At 36.8% G+C, this 19,028-nt stretch overlaps 2 protein-coding genes across 2 annotated transcripts; both read right to left on the bottom strand.

Moving 5' to 3' along the window:
- Nucleotides 1–568: 568 nt before the first annotated feature.
- On the bottom strand, nt 569–5,150 carry mrpl48 (mitochondrial ribosomal protein L48). The gene is made up of 8 exons (XM_062444704.1): nt 5,011–5,150; nt 4,186–4,241; nt 3,987–4,018; nt 3,160–3,248; nt 2,624–2,799; nt 1,625–1,727; nt 1,384–1,473; nt 569–861 (listed from the first exon to the last, which is right to left on the bottom strand). The coding sequence occupies exons 1-8, from the start codon at nt 5,029–5,031 to the stop codon at nt 784–786; spliced, it is 645 nt and encodes a 214-aa protein (XP_062300688.1). The 5' UTR covers nt 5,032–5,150; the 3' UTR covers nt 569–783.
- Nucleotides 5,151–6,299: 1,149 nt separating this feature from the next.
- Nucleotides 6,300–17,173, bottom strand: zgc:92594 (uncharacterized protein LOC436996 homolog). The gene is made up of 8 exons (XM_062445128.1): nt 16,833–17,173; nt 14,412–15,216; nt 13,544–13,652; nt 10,634–10,729; nt 10,125–10,358; nt 9,640–9,662; nt 9,395–9,543; nt 6,300–7,552 (listed from the first exon to the last, which is right to left on the bottom strand). The coding sequence occupies exons 2-8, from the start codon at nt 15,035–15,037 to the stop codon at nt 7,245–7,247; spliced, it is 1,545 nt and encodes a 514-aa protein (XP_062301112.1). The 5' UTR covers nt 15,038–15,216; nt 16,833–17,173; the 3' UTR covers nt 6,300–7,244.
- Between the last annotated feature and the right edge of the window lie 1,855 nt (nt 17,174–19,028).

Genomic DNA, 19,028 nt, shown 5'->3' with positions numbered 1-19,028 from the left:
GTGATTACTTCATTTTTGTGAACATTTTGACTGTTATGCACAACAACAGCAAGGCAAATTCCTTTTTGTGCAAACCTACTTGGTGATAAACCTGTTTCTGATTCTGATGATGACTATAGATTTACATGGTCAACAAAGTTTTGAAATAAAAAAGAATTATTTTAATCCTGTGTCACTGTTGGGGTTTTTTTCTTCACTTTATCTTAAATCTGATTCATCCAAAATACCAAAGACAAATGGCAAGATTTCTGTACATTTGGAAACTACTAAGATCAGCAGAGTAATCACATATACAAATAACTTTGCAAAGATTGAGATGTAAATAAGCATTTTTAGATGTAAATGTACTACAGATTTTAAGTTAAGCAAGTTAATCATATTAATGCATATTCTTCAAATTTTGAGTAAGGTAAGCAGCAAGTTATATAAACTGTATAATGAACATGTTTAAATTGAAACAGTAAAGTATAGTATAGTAGTAGTATAGTTTTTGTGCAAACCATTTACTATAAAGTAACAGAATTTCTGATTCTACCCAAACATGAAATACAACAATTTCTTAGTTTGGAACAAAAACAACAGATTTTATTTTTGCAGGGGGAAAAAAACAGTGTCAAGAATGACTGTATACAATTACTTCAATGCAAATGATCCATTACTTGAAGCTCAGGAATGCCAGATAATAAATAACAGATGAAGAAAACAGGTATTCCTTTTTAACAAAGTGTAAAATCAGTGTTGTGTACAGTTTTGAATATCAGAAATGTCTTGATGTCACAGGTCCTAGTGGTTCATCTTAGCCAAAAGCTCCTGCAGCTCTGGACGCACCTTGAAACGTGCTTGGAACTCAGAGTCGGTGTGCTGAGAGGGAAAGAGAAATAGAAAAATAAAGACTGTTATAGTAGCATTTTAACAGTTTTGGGATGAGATGTTTATAAAGGGAGTAAAAATGATGGGATTTAGGTTTTCCACATCATTTCTTGGGTTAAAAAAAAACATAATAACAACACATCTGAGAAAAGGAGAAGAATAAATAAAGCATCCAGGATCATGCTTGAGTTAGAACAATTAGAAAATTATATTGATAATCGATTCATCGTTTTTAGTCACTTTTTAAGAAAATAATGCAACATTTTCTGGTGTCAATATAATAAGATAATAATATCTGTTGTTTTCAGTCGTCTATGATATTAAACTGACTATATTTGCATTGTTAACTGTTGTCTGGGACAGAATGAGGCTTTGGGAAGCAATGCTTTACATTTTTCATCATTTTCTGACATTATATAAACCAAATGACGGATTAATTAAAAGTGAAAATAATCGTTATGTGCACCCTCAGCTTCAGTATAATATGGCAGAGCTGTCTTCATGCGAACTCACCTGATTCACAGAGAGCTGAACTCCCTCAGGTTGATTCTTTAAGACAGTTTCCATGAAGACGGGACACAATGTGGCGTTCAAGGTGCTCAGCTTTAGATACAATTAAGACAAATAAAAGATCAATTAAATACACAAAAACACCCAAGTTTCCAAGAAAACTAACCCGGTATGCATGCTGAGCGTTTAACTGTCGTAAAAACGGGCTCAAATCAGATAAAATACAAACAGAACTTGGTTTTACCTGAACAACACGTTTATGAGTCTTTAGGGTGGCGTCAATGTACATCTTGGTGCCTTGCTCCTGCATTAGCATGACCTCTGTGGTTTTAGTTGGCAAAGCATAGCTGCATGAGAAGAACATCACTTCTTTGTCAGATGAAAGCCTTTAAATAAAACTGTGCTTGTGTCTAATTATATTGTGTTGCAGTGAAGAGCAGGGACTGTTTTAAACTCCTCCATGGTGCGTTCAAGTGACTGTGGAAAATGCAACAGCCAGCTATAACGATACCACAGAGCTTTGTTGTGGTCCAAAACTATTAAAAACACCTCAATGAGCCACTCCACTGCACTCCACTGATTAGAGTGTTGTTAATTGTTTAGAAACGGCTCCAAAGACAAAATAACAGCGATCACATCTTCAGTCTCAGGAGAGTAGTTCTTTGTACAGCAGACGCCACAGTGCATACACAGGAACGCAGGTGTTCACTAGCTTGTTGTGGTGCATATCACAACCTCTTGACTTTGTACATTTCTCAAAGAAAATGAGCACAAAGTCAAGAGGTTATGATATGTAGCTCAAAAAGCGAGCAGAGCACTGTATAAAGAACCGCTCATTCGCAGTGTTATCTGCCGTACACAGAACTACTCTCAGGAGACTGAAAATGTGTTTAGTATTAATCTTTGGAGCCATAATAAAACAAACTGCTGTCACCACAATCTTTGAGCTGAAGGAACATACCAGCCAGTTCATGTTTTTAATAGTTTTTGGACAACAGAGGTCTACGGCTCAGAGGTCTACGGCTCAGATTATTAAGATGTTGGATGCAAACACATGACTCGTAAGCAGGATCAAGTCATTTTTGGTTTGGTTCAACACATTTGTTTTGTTGAACATAAAAAAAACACCAGACATATTCTCTGATATGCCTCACCAGTGTGTTAAGGATTTGTCTTGCTGTGATGAAGGTTACTGATGTTTTGTTACACTTCTTCCTTTTTCAGTCTTTCTAAATATCCTCACCTGTCTGCCACTGCGACGCCGAGCCGGTTGCAGATGTTGTGGATGTATTGGGAGTAATGCTCCACCACTGTCATGTCATAACCCGACACTGTCACATTCAGAGACCCATAAGCTGTATCCGTTGCTTTAAAGATCCTTTTCGGAATAACCTGACGTTTGTCTTTCTTTTTCTTTGGCTAAAAAAACACAAACAAACAAAAAACATCATCAAAATAATGAGACATTCTTGTTTCCTCACCAAATATGTTCCTTAAATAACCACCAACACCTTTAACAGTCCTTTATATTCAGGCTTTGCAACAAAAAAATAATAATACATAAAATACTGTGGTCTCAAATCTTAAAAATAAGAGTTTGAGTGGTCAACAATTTCCAGGTTTTTATGAATTAATAAACTAAACCTTGAAGCTTGAACGTTGACTTATGTTCAGAATAAACAGCAACTATCATCGGTTTTATTCTTAAAAATCAAATTCTACCATTAAGCTCTTTAAAGTTGCTGTAAAAATTGTGTTTTTTTCATTTAAGAGTCTTACCGCATTTTTGAGTAGAAGATGCCTCCACTTCCCAATCCCGTGGGTCGGCATGCTTCTGTACTGTCGTTCGTTTACAGCAGAAATCCCTCCTGAAGGGAACAAACGTCTAGTCAACTACACTTAAACTAATATACAACACATATACTTTGTACACATGACATCTGGGTAAAGTTTGTCTTGCAGCTTTATCTGATTCAGGGTCAATGACGGTTTTTTTGTTTGTTTTTGTGTCCATGTGGTTTAGTCAAATATAAAAGGGTTAAAATGTGAAAATAAACGTATGAATAACTTGCACACATTCTTTTTTTTTTTGGACCCAGCATCAAATTTCTGCTTTTAATCCATTTTGAGAGAATATATTAGAGGATTATAGCAAAAATGTCTAAGTGGTGTAACCATAAAAACTTTGTACCAAATAATTCAACTTGCTTAAAAACACTAAATTCTCAATAAAACACCATATCAACTAGTTTGGCATGATCTTACATTCTAACTTTTTATATTAAATAAAGGTAATGGAATACAATTGTTCTAAATATTACATTTAATCTGGGGAACCATGTCAATCAGAAAAATGTTAAAAACATTTTTAAATGAAGTAATTATTTGTATAAGTTCACTTAAATACACTGTAGGTGGATAAAAGATTTAATATTTATCATTCTTTTGTGGTTACACCATTTGACATTTTCAGGAGCATTCAGTCTTACTTTTGGTTAAAAAATGGTGCCAATGTCACTTCAAATGACCCCCTCTTAGTCCTGTTTAGATCTACTCATACTAGATAACAACATATCTTTAATTCATATCAAACTTTAAATACTTACCCAACACAGGATGCTGGATAGATGGTGTGATCCTTTAAATACAAGAGCACAAGTATTACACTCAAAAGTCTCCTGTTAATCAAACAATATTTTATGTATGTGACCGCTGATTGGATGCCTGTAACTACATTTAAAAAAGAACAAGGTAGTTTTTTGTTATGAAGTACTGCCACTACTTCCTTAAAAAGCACAGACTTACCGGCATGATGAAAGCGTTTGATTCAACACAAACGACTGTTGTGCGAACACCTGCAACTGTGAAAAACAGGAAAACATCAGCTGTCATACAACAACATGGATTTCTTATAGGATAGGATTCATGAGTCTGTCTTAAAATGATAATCAGGTGCCCAAAATCCCTATTTGTGTTACTATACTTGCACTAAAGTTCAACAGGGAAACACAAAGAGGGAATTTGATGCTAAAAAGACTGTAAATGTGGCAGATATCCACTTGATATGACTAACTCAGACTGCTGAAGCCTCATATTAGCTTCACAGTGCTTATTTGTTATTTATGTGATACTTATCTTGCTGGATATATTTTAAACCACATTTTCAAGCAGCAAAGCACACTCAGTTATAAAAGGCTGATTGTATATTTCAGTACTGGACATGGGAGGGGGAGCTTTCTCATCAGCAGCCACATCATGAAACACTCACAAAAAATGAAACAAATGCACAGTTAAACTTAACTTACTTTGGGCGTAAAAATCTCTAAAAAAGTCAACATAATTTCCATAAAACAAGCAGAAAAATACAAGTTTAATGGGAACTACTTTCTGCCGAAGTACACCTGCAGACTGTCTACCTCCACACTGACACAGAAAACGACTTTAGAGAGGTTTATTTAAGTGGTTTACTATGAAACAGTGACATAATATAACACATAATAATAACCTTACTCTCATATTAAACATAGCAGAACATTTACATATTATTTAACATGATAACTACAGTGTGACCTCTGAGAAGAAGACACACATTAAGTCACAATAAAGACAAATAAAAGATTTTAACATTACCTTTCGAAACACAGGATTCATGGTCCAACTTCTTATTTGTATTGTGTTTATAATTGTTGGTGAATTATCTACATGCAACCAGATTTAATGACATCTAAAACACACATGCTGCTATTCCTGCAAGCTCCGGAAACTGGTGCGTCTGTATTTACGTCCGTCGCTTCAACATGTCAGTGCAAAGGTTCCGGGTCCGCTTTGTATGTCTTAAAACCCCAAATAAATAACTGTATTTTTTAATTGTTTTATTTTTCCTAATATTTTATGTTCTTTCTTTCTTTTGTTTTCTATTCTCCTCAATGGTCTTTTAAGTTAAAATAAAGGTTAATAATAATAATGATAATAATAATAATGACAATTTAATAAAAAAGTATGTCTTAAAACCCCAAAACAAAGTTGAAATAAGGGTTTTTCTTGCCATAATCATTCATCCTGTTATACAGGTTATTAATTGTTTTTAACTTCACCGCATCTTGACTGTTTAACTGTATTTATTAATTGTTTTATTTTATCTTATATTTTCTTTTCTTTCTTTCTTTTGTTTACTTATACCTGATATTGTTTTGTGTTGTGTTTTAAATGAGTATCTCGACACCATTGTAAATGAGGATTCCTCCTCAATGGTCTTTCAAGGTAAAATAAAGGTTAATAAAAATAAAAAAAATACTCTCAGACACAACTCACCTTCTCTTAATGCTGAGTTTGAGCTGTTTCCCTCGGGCAGAAGGCATAAACCACCTTAATGGAAACTTAACCGCTTCATATTCTCATTTGTGCCAAACGCAATTCAACTTATGAATGGTGCTAAGTGAGGCTGGGGGTTTGTGCAATGGTGTTTTTATGTTTTTATCTTTCCACTGGGATACGTGCAATATGGGATATATGCAATGTGTGGTGTGTGCAATCTGTGGATGTTCTATGTGTTGTTTTTGTCCAAGACACATTTCCCAGAGGGGACAATACACTTTTTAACAGACTGTAAGAACAACAAGACAATCGTTCACATTTCAGCAGGCTTTATTATTATTATTATGATGTATTAATTATTTCCGTTTGGCCCCTCACAAAAATCACTCGTATCAAAATAAAGAGTAACCTTGAACATTCAAATATTTTTAGGCCTAACATAGATTTTTATTTTGTAGTAAAGTGCAAAATCCAACATCACCTGAAACTTATACTTTAAGAATAATGTATGAACAGTGCATAGGAACATTAGACATTTTCTTCTTTTTAAAACAATGCATTAAATTAAAAGTTAAAATTTAAAGCACAACAATGAAAAAGAAAAGTCTTTTTTTTTTTACATAGCCTAATGTAAACTTGTTGTATTTATTGAACATTGCATTTCCTTTTTTTAACTCTAAGGGGAAAACATGCTGAGCAAACAAACTTATTCTCAAAGCAAAAAAAAAGTATCACACACACACATCCTCACTCTTTGGCTTCCAGTGTTCAACTCTAGCTTAAAAACACAGGACTCATTCAAGTAGATTTATATGAACCATGTGTGTGTGTTTGATTCAGTTCATCTCCTTCAGGAAATATATATTTATATATTTAGATATTTATATATTTATATATGGCCTGTTCACAAGGATACTGGTCAAAAGGCTTTGTATGGTAATGGAAAACTAAATTAAACTATGTCTGAACATATTTTGTGAAACAAACCAGATTAAATCTAGTAGTTTTAAATCTAAAATTTACAAGCAAATTCATCACATTTTGTAAAATGTTTGTAGTAAATTTGTAGAAAAAAAAAAATCAGGCAATCAGAGACAAACAAGAGGGTTTGCCGATTTCTAAGTTTCTGTTTCTAAGTTAAGTCTTTGAATCCATCCAGTCAAACATTCTTTCTTTAATTGTACATTCACATTCACGTTATGCGTTTTACAGCAAAAGTCCTCCGATGTAAAAGCACCTTAAGTCAAGTTTAAGTCAAGTACGCGACACGACGCAGGTTTTAGTGGAGAGAGAGAGAGAGAGAGAGGGAGAGAGAGAGAGGGAGAGGGAGAGGGAGAGAGAGAGAGAGAGAGAGACACACCGGCGGATTGTCAGTGCACGTGTTAGTTTAGCATCGTCGTCGTCCTCGGTGTCGTCACAAGAGGGTTTGAGGCAAAGTGTGGCAGCGGTTCTGTACATGAGACATTCAAGAAAAAGAAGATGGGTTCCTTCGCCCACAGTCAAATCCAAAAAGTGCTTAAACTGGTGTAAAAAACATACAAATCCTGTCATTAAACCCCTCTCTCTTCATCGTCCTCCTCGTCTCCATCCTCGTCATCATCGTCATCATCCTCCTCCTCCTCCTCCACCTCTTCCTCCTCCTCCTCCTCTTCCTCCTCCCCAGGGCTGTAAAGGTCGTCGGCCAGCTCGCTCCGGTCGTGTCCTTCCTCCTCCTCCTCGTCTTCCTCCTCCTCTCCTTCGCTCCTCATTTCTTCCTCGCTGCTGTCGTCGAGGTCGTCGTCGTCATCGTCGTCTTCCTCCGCGGCCTCTTCCTCGTTGTCGTCCTGCTCCTCTTCCTCCTCGAGATCTGAAAGATGGCCTGATGTATGGGACATTTTAGCATTTAATTGACTGTAATTGACTAATATTTATATTTAACAAGTTAAGACCTAAACATTTTTAATCTGACTTTCAATTGAACTTTTATTTCATTCATGAATCTGTCTTTTATTTTATGTTTTAGTCTGTTTTACTACTTGTTGTTCACTATATGTTTTATGATTGTTTTCCACCTTTTATGTCTGGTTTTACTTCATCACATTTACTCTTAGTTGTTTTATTGTTTTATTTTCCTTTTATCCTCTTATCCTTTTAATACTCCCTCCTCTCATTTCTGGCTTTACCCACTTTATTCTATAGTGACTTTATTTTATTGTATGTCTATTATATTTTATTTGAGTATTATTTTCTTTTACATTTTTATCCTACCTCTGGTGTTTCCTCCATAAAGATTCATGAGAGTTATGACAGTGTTTTCTCAGTTTTTGGACTATGTAAAGCACTTAACCATGTATGAAAAGTGCAATACAAATAAAATGCCATTGATTGCTAGCAGTGATGATCCTACAAAGGTTTATCACCAACTCTGCATCTTTTAGCTCATTGTTCTGGTCTTCTGGCCTTTAAATTTACCATTTGGTTCAGTCTCATTGTAAAAAAGCTCAGTTAGCGACTAGTTGGTAAACACAGTGAAGCATTTAGAAGTTAAAGAACCAGATATTTCTCTCAGGAGTCGCTGGAAACCAAGATAAAGTATTTGATATTCATCAGATGGACAATAAAATAAAAAGATTTCAAATAAATGCTACTGTAGCTCTGCGTCTGCTGGATGTGTAAACAGGCAGAGACAGTTTTTATTCTATTTTATTATCATTTAATACGTTTTATGTTCTTTATTCGTGTTTCTTTTTTCTTTTAATGTGGTTTTAAATCTAGCTTTTATTAAACTTCATCTCTTTATTTCATTTTAGTTTAGTTTTGTCTTTTTAATCTATTTTAACCATAGACTGTATATAAGAAAGTGACGTAACATCCGTGACATCACCCATTGGTTTGTGGACTGCTGCTCGGAAGCCAATAGTATCGGATCTGGGCAGCGCCATCTTGAAAATTTCAGGTGCATGCCGAGAAAAATAAAAACACAGATTCTACTTATATGGGCATCAGGAGGGACATGAGGCGCCCTCCTGAACCTGTGAACCAATCAACCTGTCAATCACGACGTAGCCGAGCCCTAATGCATACCCTGCTTTATCGTCACATATAAAAGGCCAAAATTTCACAAATGAACATCATACTGCATTGAAGAAGGCTTTAAACTAGCGATTGAGACCATAAACACATTTTGAAAATGTTTACTGAGGTTATAAATCAAGTGAGAAGTTGGTGAATTCTCCATTGACTTGTATAGAGACGGAAATCCTTTTGACACCAAAACAGACGCCCCCTGGTGGCCTTTTGATAGAATGCAGTTTTAAGTTACTTCCGCGTTGGCATCAATTAAGAGGACCGGAACTCCCGCTTGATTTTAACCCAGTTTTTTTACTACTTTGAATAAACTTCTCCTATTCTCTCTTATTTATATTTTTTCTTTTCTTTATTTTACTTATTTCTCTTGCATGCATTAGTCTCAGTGTTTTTAGTCTTTTAATTTGTTCTTGTTGTTTTCTTTATGTTCTGTCTTATTATCAGCTTGTCAATCAACTGTAAAACACTTTAAACTACATTAACCTGTATGAAAGGTGCTGTATAAATAAGATTAAGGTGATAATAAATGTTATCTTTTCAGCTTGTTCTGCTGCCTTAAAGTGGCATAAAATAAATAAATCAATGAATGCTGTTTATCATGAAGCTTTGAGCTCGATGAAGGAAAATTCCTTACACAGAGAATTAATGGCAGCGACGATGTGACACGGAAGTTCCTCGTCAAGGAACTTTCTCATTTCGTCCTCCATCATCACTCCGAGGACCTCCGTCTCCATGTCGATGTATTCTGGGTAGAACATGTTTTTTCTCAACTGTCTGCGGCACCTAAAAGACACAAACACACACGGTCGCGGGTTATTTGAGATTAGACTCATTTTCTATATCTATAAATGTCTTGATAAGTATAAAGGCTGTACTCACTGTCTTCCTGTTGTCTTGTATGCCTGAAAAATGATAAAACAGAGATTATTAAGACACAAATATTACACAAAAAATTCCAAAATCAACCAAATTGCAGCTATAAAATTTTGGTCCCAACTTAATAATTGTTTAAAGAAAGGAAGGGAAGAAGGGAGGGAGGGAAGGAGGGAAGGAAGGAAGGAAGGACAGAAGGAAGAAAGGAAGGACAGAAGGACGGGAAGAAGGACGGACAGAAGGAAGAAAGGACGGACAGAAGGAAGGGAGGAAGGAAGGAAGGACAGATGGAGGGAACATTTACCCTAACAGCTGAAAACATTGGTTAGAAAATTAGAAATGTAATAAAATGTAATAAGTTACATTACTTTGATGAAGTAATTGAACTAGTTACATTACTTATTACATTTTAAATAGAGTAACTAGTCATCTATAACCTACAACATTTCCAAAGTAACCTTCCCAACCCTGATACAGTAACTACAAATCACCTCGATGAAGCGGAAAGGGTCGTTTTCCTGCATGAGGCTCTCGAGGCCGCAGCGGACTTCCTGAAGGCGGGCCTGGTCCTGGCAGATCTTGGAGATGTTCTTCTGAATCGCCGGCCCGTTGGTGTCGCAGTGGGTGCGCGTGCATTCTCGCAGCCGGGTGATAAAGAGGAAAACTTTGGCCTTCATCTCCTCGCCGAGCCTGTTCAAGCACTGCTCCGAGTCGTCCATGAACTTCTAGACGAGGGAAGCGACGGAGAGGAAAAGACAAAAGAATACAGGAAACGCTGTATTGAAAGTTGAAAGTATGAAACAAAGGCTCACAAAAACGCACTCAAGCAAGTTTAATTTCTTTGCTATTTAAAGGTATTTTTAAAGTATTCGCTGATAAAGTTCGGGACGTAAATGCCATCAACTCAAATTACAAACTAATGACACTGTAACCAGATTGTGATCATATAAACATCACAAACTAAAATATCAGCTGTATGAGTTTCATGGCACCATCTTACCTTATTCTGCCTCTCCTTCTCCTTCTGCTCCTGGAGTTTCTTCTCTGCCATGCTGTACTTCCTTTCAACCCGGTACAGCTGCTTATCCAGCGTTCCCTGGTGAACGAAAGGATGAAAACGTGCTCAGTGAAAATGACGTTGCATGCCCCGAGAAGTAAAATCAGCACAGAATTTAACAAAAAATATAATGACTTTTAAGACCTTTTTAAAACCTCTTTTCAGGTTTTTCAAGTAGGAAAAAATCAGTAAAGTATCACATGTGACTGTTGTACTCATACATAATATAATATAAGACTAAATAATAATGCAAAAACAGGATTTTACTGTTGTAGTGTGTTAAAAATGGAGCTCATTTTGAAGTCATTTATAGAGGACTGCAACTAATGATTTGTTTCATTATAGTACTGATTATTTTTAAGTTTAATTAATAAGTTGATTGGTTAGTTTATGTTAAATAATCAGAAAATAATGATAATAATGATAAATAACATAAACTGAAATCAAATTTACAACTTAACTCCTACAACTCCAGACATTTAAAGATATTTTTAGTCTTTTTAAAGGCTCTGCGATAACATTTAACCATTAATGACACATGAATAGATTAGCAGTTTATCACGTATAACACAATTTAATGATCATGAAAGTTTCCCTAAGCAGACACGGTAAAAAACCAGAGCTGCTCCCTGACACTGAAACTATGATTTTGGTGTGAGGGTGTTAATATTATAAAAACTGAGCTGAGAAATAAACTCTGAAAGCATTTACTGAACCTCAGTGAACTGCTGCTATGAACATAAGCTGCTGTATTAAGTTATTTTAATAGTTAACCTTAGATAGGAGGTTGTTTTTTATTATTTTGATTTTATTAAAAGGATTATTTAAGCCCTAATTTACTATTTTTTCATTTTCTTTATCACTGTCACTTTTTTACGCTGCTGGGACCTGAGTGCATGTTTCTTTCTGCTCATGTGACAGCGTGTTTTCAAATGACAATAAACCTTGAACTTTGAACCTTACTGTCAAAGTAGGAATAAATCGAGAGTAACAAGGTTTTTCAGAGTGATCCTTTATTTTTTCCTTTCCACACTTCATTCTTTGCCTCAGATAACTGTGAGTGGCTTTATGTGAGAGAGATTTTAAAAGGTTATTGATAAAGTTAACAGGAAGTAGCCTAAACTAAACCTTTTCCAGTCATTTTGTACTGATTATAGTGTTAATAGTACGCAGCTCATGAGGGTTTCCCGTACATTCATTATTTAACTGACCCTAATAAAACTTTGCCTGCCACAAATTGATTTTCTATTCTTGGAGCTGTGAACTTCTCTCTTGCTCTCTTTCTTCCTCTCTCTGTGTGTTTTACTGCCAAAAAAGAGGACAACCCCCCCCCCCTCTCTCTGAGCTTTCACCCTGCAGTCACGTCCGTCACGCCACCTCCACTGAAAAACGTAAAACACTTAAAAATCAATGGTGCGGCCACATCGCTTTGTGAAGCGCTGAGCCGAGCGCACACTGTAAAAACAAGGGATTTCATGGTGCATTCAGGTGCACCTCATAAACTCTGAAAGCTACACTCAATTTATTTTTCTAATGTGACCCAGAATATACAAAAATGTAAAATAAGATGCATAATTTTTTTAATTTTTGTGCAGCTGATTCACATTTTTTGTATATGCAAATGTACAAATTTCACCTGTGTTTATTAAAAAAAAAAATCAAAAATGTTGTATTCTTCAGATTCTGTCAAATGTTGTCCTGGACCAAAAAATAGTGATTGTGAATGTCTTTTTTTTCTCTGACAGCTTCATTAAGGATTAATCAAACATTTAATAATGACTGATGGGGAATTTCTGAATGTAAATTAGTGTAGAGATTCATTTTGAGTGAGAATATTTACAGTATGTGAGGGTTATTTTAAATCCATCTGGCTCCAAGAGTGCAGAAATAGCAACACACTGACTTTTTCTAGCTTACTTCTTACTTCTTGCTTACTTCCTCACTGTAGAAATAGGACAGAGGTCATTTATAGGCGAGCTAATGTCCGAGCGTTTCTATTTTAATGGGTGCATCTTCTCCAGCTGTTACGGTAAAAGTGGAGCAGTGTAATCAGGTTCAGTGTAAATACTAATAAATTAATTTTACTGTATTTATTTGACAGTCTACAATCTACCCACTACACACAGATGCTGATATAACTACAATGCTACTTCTAGGTACTGAAAAATAAGACAGACATTATGATATTTTGGACCTTCACTAAGAGCACATTTTCATAAATTGGACCTCAGTGAATTTTAATTGAATACCCCTGAATTAGGACAACTTAATATGTTATAATAATGTAGTCTGAGAAGGACACTAGTTATTAGTTAGATGCTGCTCATGCGACAGGTTGTGATCATGGAAGCTTCTCAACTTCACACTGTGTTCAGGAGAATGGGGAAGCGTACAGGAAGTGAACATAACTACTCCTCTATAGAAAGACCACAAAGTCATGTGACGCTATCAGTCACGTTCACTGACTGGTTTTCATTCATCGGGTTTCCAGACTCATCACACAGGACTTTTTGTGTAAGTCAGACAATGAAAAAGGAGGTTAAAGTGAGCAGACTGTGGACTCCACCTATTTAAACATTACTTTGCAGACTTTATCCTGAGTTTTGCATTGTTCATTTTAGTTTTTATTTAGTTTTGATTATTTTTATTTTTATTTCAGTTAACCAAATTACTTTTTCACCGCTAGTTTTAGTTTTAGTCTTAGTTAACTATAATAACCCTGATCCTGAGTATCCCAATTTAGCTGGATAATAGAAGTTAGATCAGTGTAAGGAGAAGGAGGAACCCTACCTTTTATATTTAACACTTACGAACCCCCTTTTTTCATGATAACACCATCTTTCCCAATTTTACCTTCAGATCTTTCATGGTGTTTTTAAGGGTCTTGATTGTGTGTCCGGAGTGTCCTCCTTCGATGGTGCAGGCGTTGCACACACACATCTTGTCGTCCATGCAGTAGTATCTGTATTAGCAGATAAAATAAAAAAAATAAGATAAATAAATAAATAAATAAATCCAGATTAACTTTATAAATCACAGATCTTTGTGAGATATTGAACACACTACCATCACTAAGGAAAAATATGAGGTGGAAAGTTTTAGTTCAGTGTGGTTTGTGCAAGTTATAAAAACTGAAAAAAGTAAAGTTAGTGGAGCAACCATGGTAGAGGAAACCACGCAGATGAAAGGGAAAAATTAACCTTTAAATATCTATTTTCTACTTAATGGACTTCTAGTTTTATTGTTTTCCAAAATTCAATATCTGTTTTCATTGAGTCACAGCAGGCTGATGACTGAGTTTTCAGCACCACAACAATTCCCAATCACATTAATTTATAAAAAAAAATGATAACATGAATAAGGTGGCAACAATTTGGACAGAAAATAAATCGGCAACATTTTGTTAATCAATTAATCGTTTCACCGATACTTATCCCTACAATATTGTCAAAATATCGATATCGAGGTATTTTGGCAAAAATATATTGATATTTGATCCTGCCCATAACGCCCAGCCCTACTTATACGTTATTATGCAATGGTTTTACTGGTTTTAATGGTTTACTGGACATCAAATTGGACTGTATGTGGCCCTTCAACTAAAATGAGTTTGACACCCCTGAGGTTGGAGGATATTGATCTAATTATTGGTGGTCAAACGGGTGATTCATTGATCGAGTGACTCTAGATAAAAAGGTTCAGTCCATGCTTCGCTTCATACCTGAATATCTCGTCATGATCTGGACACTTCCTCTTCCAGAAGTCGTTCATCGGTTCGGTTAGTGGATGCTCACGAAACGCCGGCAGCTCCAGATGTGGTTTGACGTGCTCCTGGCACATCGACACCTCACACTTCAGGCACGTCTTGATGGCGAACATCGACGCGGCGGCGGCTTCCTGCTTTTCGCCAACTTCCTGACAAACAGAAGGCCCATCGACTGACTTGCCCGACGGCGATGCCTTCTCCGCAGCGACTGACGGGCAGTAGTCACACGGGACGGCACACATGCTCTTGGCTTGCTGCGTCGGCAGAGAAGAATTCAGCAACTCTCTGGATTTTACCGCAGTAGCGGCCGCTGTGCTGGCTCTGCGACGGTGGCGGTAGTCGTCGGCGATGTTGGCGAGTTTGAAGTTTTTCTGAAAGTTGGTACTGCATCGGTGGCTGTCGCGGCACTCCGGGCAGCGTAGGCGGCCTCGCTCCGCCTGCCGCTTTAACCGGTCCAGACAGGTCTTACAGAAGTTGTGGCCGCAAGGAAGAAGATGGGGGTCCCGGTACAAGTCCAGACACACCGGGCAGGTGAGCTCCTCCTGCAGGACGCTGGACTGCTCCGACTGGGCCGAGGCCATGTCAGAAGGAGACGAGGAGGTGGAGGGGAAAGGAGATGGACGTATGAATGACCCAAAGAGAGGGGGATGATGAATGGAGAGGTAGAGTGACAGCTAAGGGTGGAGGGGGGAGAGGAGGCTGGAGGTCGTTGAACTTTGCCCTCCGTAGATAATCTGGATCAATCACAGGTTGTTGAAGCCTTCAGGAAAAAAAACAAGAAATGGTTGTTAAAGCTGGTCGTTGTGCAGAAATGATGAAAGACGATTAACATAAATGAATGTGAGACATTCACTGGTTACAGTTTGTTAAAGGTGAAGTTTTACCTTTGAGTCTATCTGACAACTTTAGTTACATTTCATATGAAGATTTGACACAATGGATAATATAACAAGCGTTTAAAATACAACACATTGTTAAAGATTAAACCATTGTGTAGTCTGGCTCACATTTCAGATGTCAATGAGTTGTTAACTGCTTCACCAAATAGTGATTTTTCTCTCTAAACTTCTCATATGTCTTAATATCAATAAATGTTCAAATGATCCAATATTTCAGCAAAAACCAAAGATTCTCAAAGATTCCTTTCCCATTAATCATCTCACGACCCCTCACATTTATCTGCTGACCCTTTGGAGGGGCCCCACCCCTAGGTTGGGAACCACTGGACTAAACTAGCTAACTGTATATAAAGTAGTGTAAACTAGCTCCACCTCCAGCAGCTACAACAGTAACATGCTGCTCTAACACTGATGCTTCACTATTAATAATCTAATGATGTCATATATAATAATATATCAGTCAGAGGACCAAACCACTACTTTACTGTAATACTGCATACTACATCACTCATAATACTGCATACTACATCACTCATAATACTGCAGTACTTTACTGTAATACTGCATACTACATCACTCATAATACTGCAGTACTTTTACTGTAATACTGCATACTACATCACTCATAACACTGCAGTACTTTTACTGTAATACTGCATACTACATCACTCATAACACTGCAGTACTTTTACTGTAATACTACATACTACATCACTCATAATACTGCAGTACTTTTACTGTAATACTGCATACTACATCACTCATAATACTGCAGTACTTTTACTGTAATACTTTAACTACTTCACTCATAATACTGCAGTACTTTCACTGTAATACTGCATACTACATCACTCATAATACTGCAGTACTTTTACTGTAATACTTTAACTACTTCACTCATAATACTGCAGTAGCCTACTTTTACTGTAATACTTTAATTACATCAAACTGCTGTATTGATCAGAGTACTACCACTGTCTAAATGTGATAAGGCAGGCAAACTTTGACTTATTTCAACCATTTTTGAAGCCATTACGAGAGTATAATCAACACTGCCTTCTTCCTGTATATGCTGAAGAAAAAGTGAAAGTAAAACCTAACATATTAGCCATTTAACAACAAGGCCAACTGTCCTTTTTTTAACAAACTCTCTAAACTTAGTGGGGTCCAAAGGTTATAACCTGAAGATAACCTGGAAACCTGCCAGATGTACTGCCTTTTATCTACATGAGACAGGAGGTGCAGGCCTGAATGCTGCTATAAAATGGTTATATTTTATAGCCCCCCTCTTAACTAAAAAGCATGATTTTACCCCCCTCACTGTTATCGATTAATTACCTCTAATTGAGGATGGTAACCTACAAGCTACCTGGTTAGCTGCACTACGTTAATCTCCTTCCTGGGCTGAGTTGATGAGCTAAAGCATAAAACCTACACACACACAGAGAGAGAGACAGGCTTGTTAAACGCTACTTACCTTAATAATGTAGTGGTGCTTTAATGGTGCCAATTCGTACTACAGCTGAGCGCCTGATAAATTAAATAAAAGACTAAAAATAAACTGTCAAATCTCTGTGTTGTCCTGCTCGGGCCAACATGATAACCATACAGCTGGTTGACATTAGCTCCGCTTTTCTTTCTTCTTGTTGTTCCCACAGTTTTTAGGAAATATTCCAGTCATCCGGCGTTTAGCTTGTCATCTGGAGCTTTCGGTATTTGACACAAAAAAAGGACGAGTCAACACACACACAGAGAGAGAGTGAGAGAGAGAAAGAGAGAGACATACACCTGTGCGGTGGACAAACGAGCTGCTGGCTAACTGAGCAGGTTAATGCGGGTAAATGATGCATTCACGGTGCCTCGGAAATCTCAGTGTTACATGGGCTGCAGTTTCAGGACCGCATTTCTAGGACCCCTAAGTTTTAATAACGAATTTTTTGAATATATATATATATATATATATATATATATATATATATATATATATATATATATATATATATATATATATATATATATATATATATATATACATAACACAGAAAAAGTAAGGACATGTGTGTTTGGTAGTTTATTTCTTTATGTAACAATGCTTCTTGGCAATAAATGTTCTTTCCTGTTTATACATTTTCAGTTTTTATTGATATTATCAGAAAGGTGATAATTCTGCTAAATGTTTATTATCTAGGTCATAGTGGGTGATGGTGGTGCACCACACACACACACACACACACGCACACACACATACACACACACACACACACTAGTGATGTCACAAATGCGACTCTGATGTCACAAAATGTGTCATGCCCTTTCATGTGCCAGTTGGCTGTGATGTCATCTTCAAAGACACAATGTCTTTGAGGATTACATCACAAAGACATTCCAGAATGTATATAGGCCTTCAGATTCTGTTTGATACTGATTGATATTGTTTGATATCTGAAGGTAAAACCACAGATATTTGTAAGCAACCATGCCACCAACGAAACAGCCAAAAGCAAACATTTTAAAAATCCAAGTAAAAGCTTTTGCAGGTGATAACACAGAAAACATAGTGGAGGAAACAGTTATGGAATCTGCACATGTGGTAACTCCAGTGGTAGTAAATCACCCACAGACTAGAAAAATCGAAGTAAAACCTTTTGTGCGTCAGCACAGATCTACAAAGTGTGCATATGACATAACTCAAATGGACTCAGAACAACCAAAGACTTTGAAAATCGAAGTAAAACCTTTTGTGCGTCAGCACAGATTTACAGAGTGTGCATATGACATAAGTAAAATGGACTCAGAACAACCAAAGACTTTAAAAATCGAAGTAAAACCATATGGAGCTCAGCACGCACAAAACATTGTGGAACAAACTGTTGCAGAGGCTCCACGTGAGATATATTCAATGGACCTTGAAGAATTAGAAGAAAAGATTTTAAGTTCTTACGAGGAGGCAAATGCAGCAAAAGAAATGAGTTTAGAGCCTGTAGACAAGGTAAATTCATGGGACCTCGACTCATTAGAAGAAACAATTTTACGGTCTTACGAGAAGGCAAATGCAGTGAAAGACAACTCAGTTAAAGAAATGAGTTTAGAGCCTGTAGACAAGGTAACTTTAGTGGAAGTAAAACAAACAGAAAACACAGTGGAACAAAGAGCTGCTAATCCATCTGGCTCTTGTAACCCTATTAAATCCACGAGAGAAAATGAGACGCCCCTCCAGTCATTTGTGACACTGCTAACGGTAAAAGTGATGACTAAATTTCACCCTGTACAGAGCCAGAATGAAGAGAGATTTGTGAAACACACAAAAAAAGTGGTGAACCAGACATTGGAGGGACTCAACATCCCTGAAGACTTCTGCCCAGACATCAAATACAGTGACAAAATATGCAAGGCTGTGACCAGAGACCTCAAAAAGTACTCAGGGAAGGAAACGTTGAGGACACTTATCATACTGGACAGTTCGTCAGTGGATAAAGCCTTAGTCAAAGCATTGCAAACACATATCACAGAGGTCTTTGATGAGCTATCTAAAAAGGAAGACTCCAGCTCTTGGAGGAACTGTATACTCCATGTTGCCAGCGTTATTGGGTTTTAACCGTCTTCTGACACTCCTTGCATGACACCCCTAAAGAAACACACACTTACCTACAGGCGTGGGTTTACCCCGAGACCT

This window comes from Scomber scombrus, chromosome 23, assembly GCF_963691925.1.
Source record: "Scomber scombrus chromosome 23, fScoSco1.1, whole genome shotgun sequence".
Taxonomy (NCBI): domain Eukaryota; kingdom Metazoa; phylum Chordata; class Actinopteri; order Scombriformes; family Scombridae; genus Scomber; species Scomber scombrus.
This window is presented reverse-complemented; position numbering and strand designations above follow the sequence as displayed.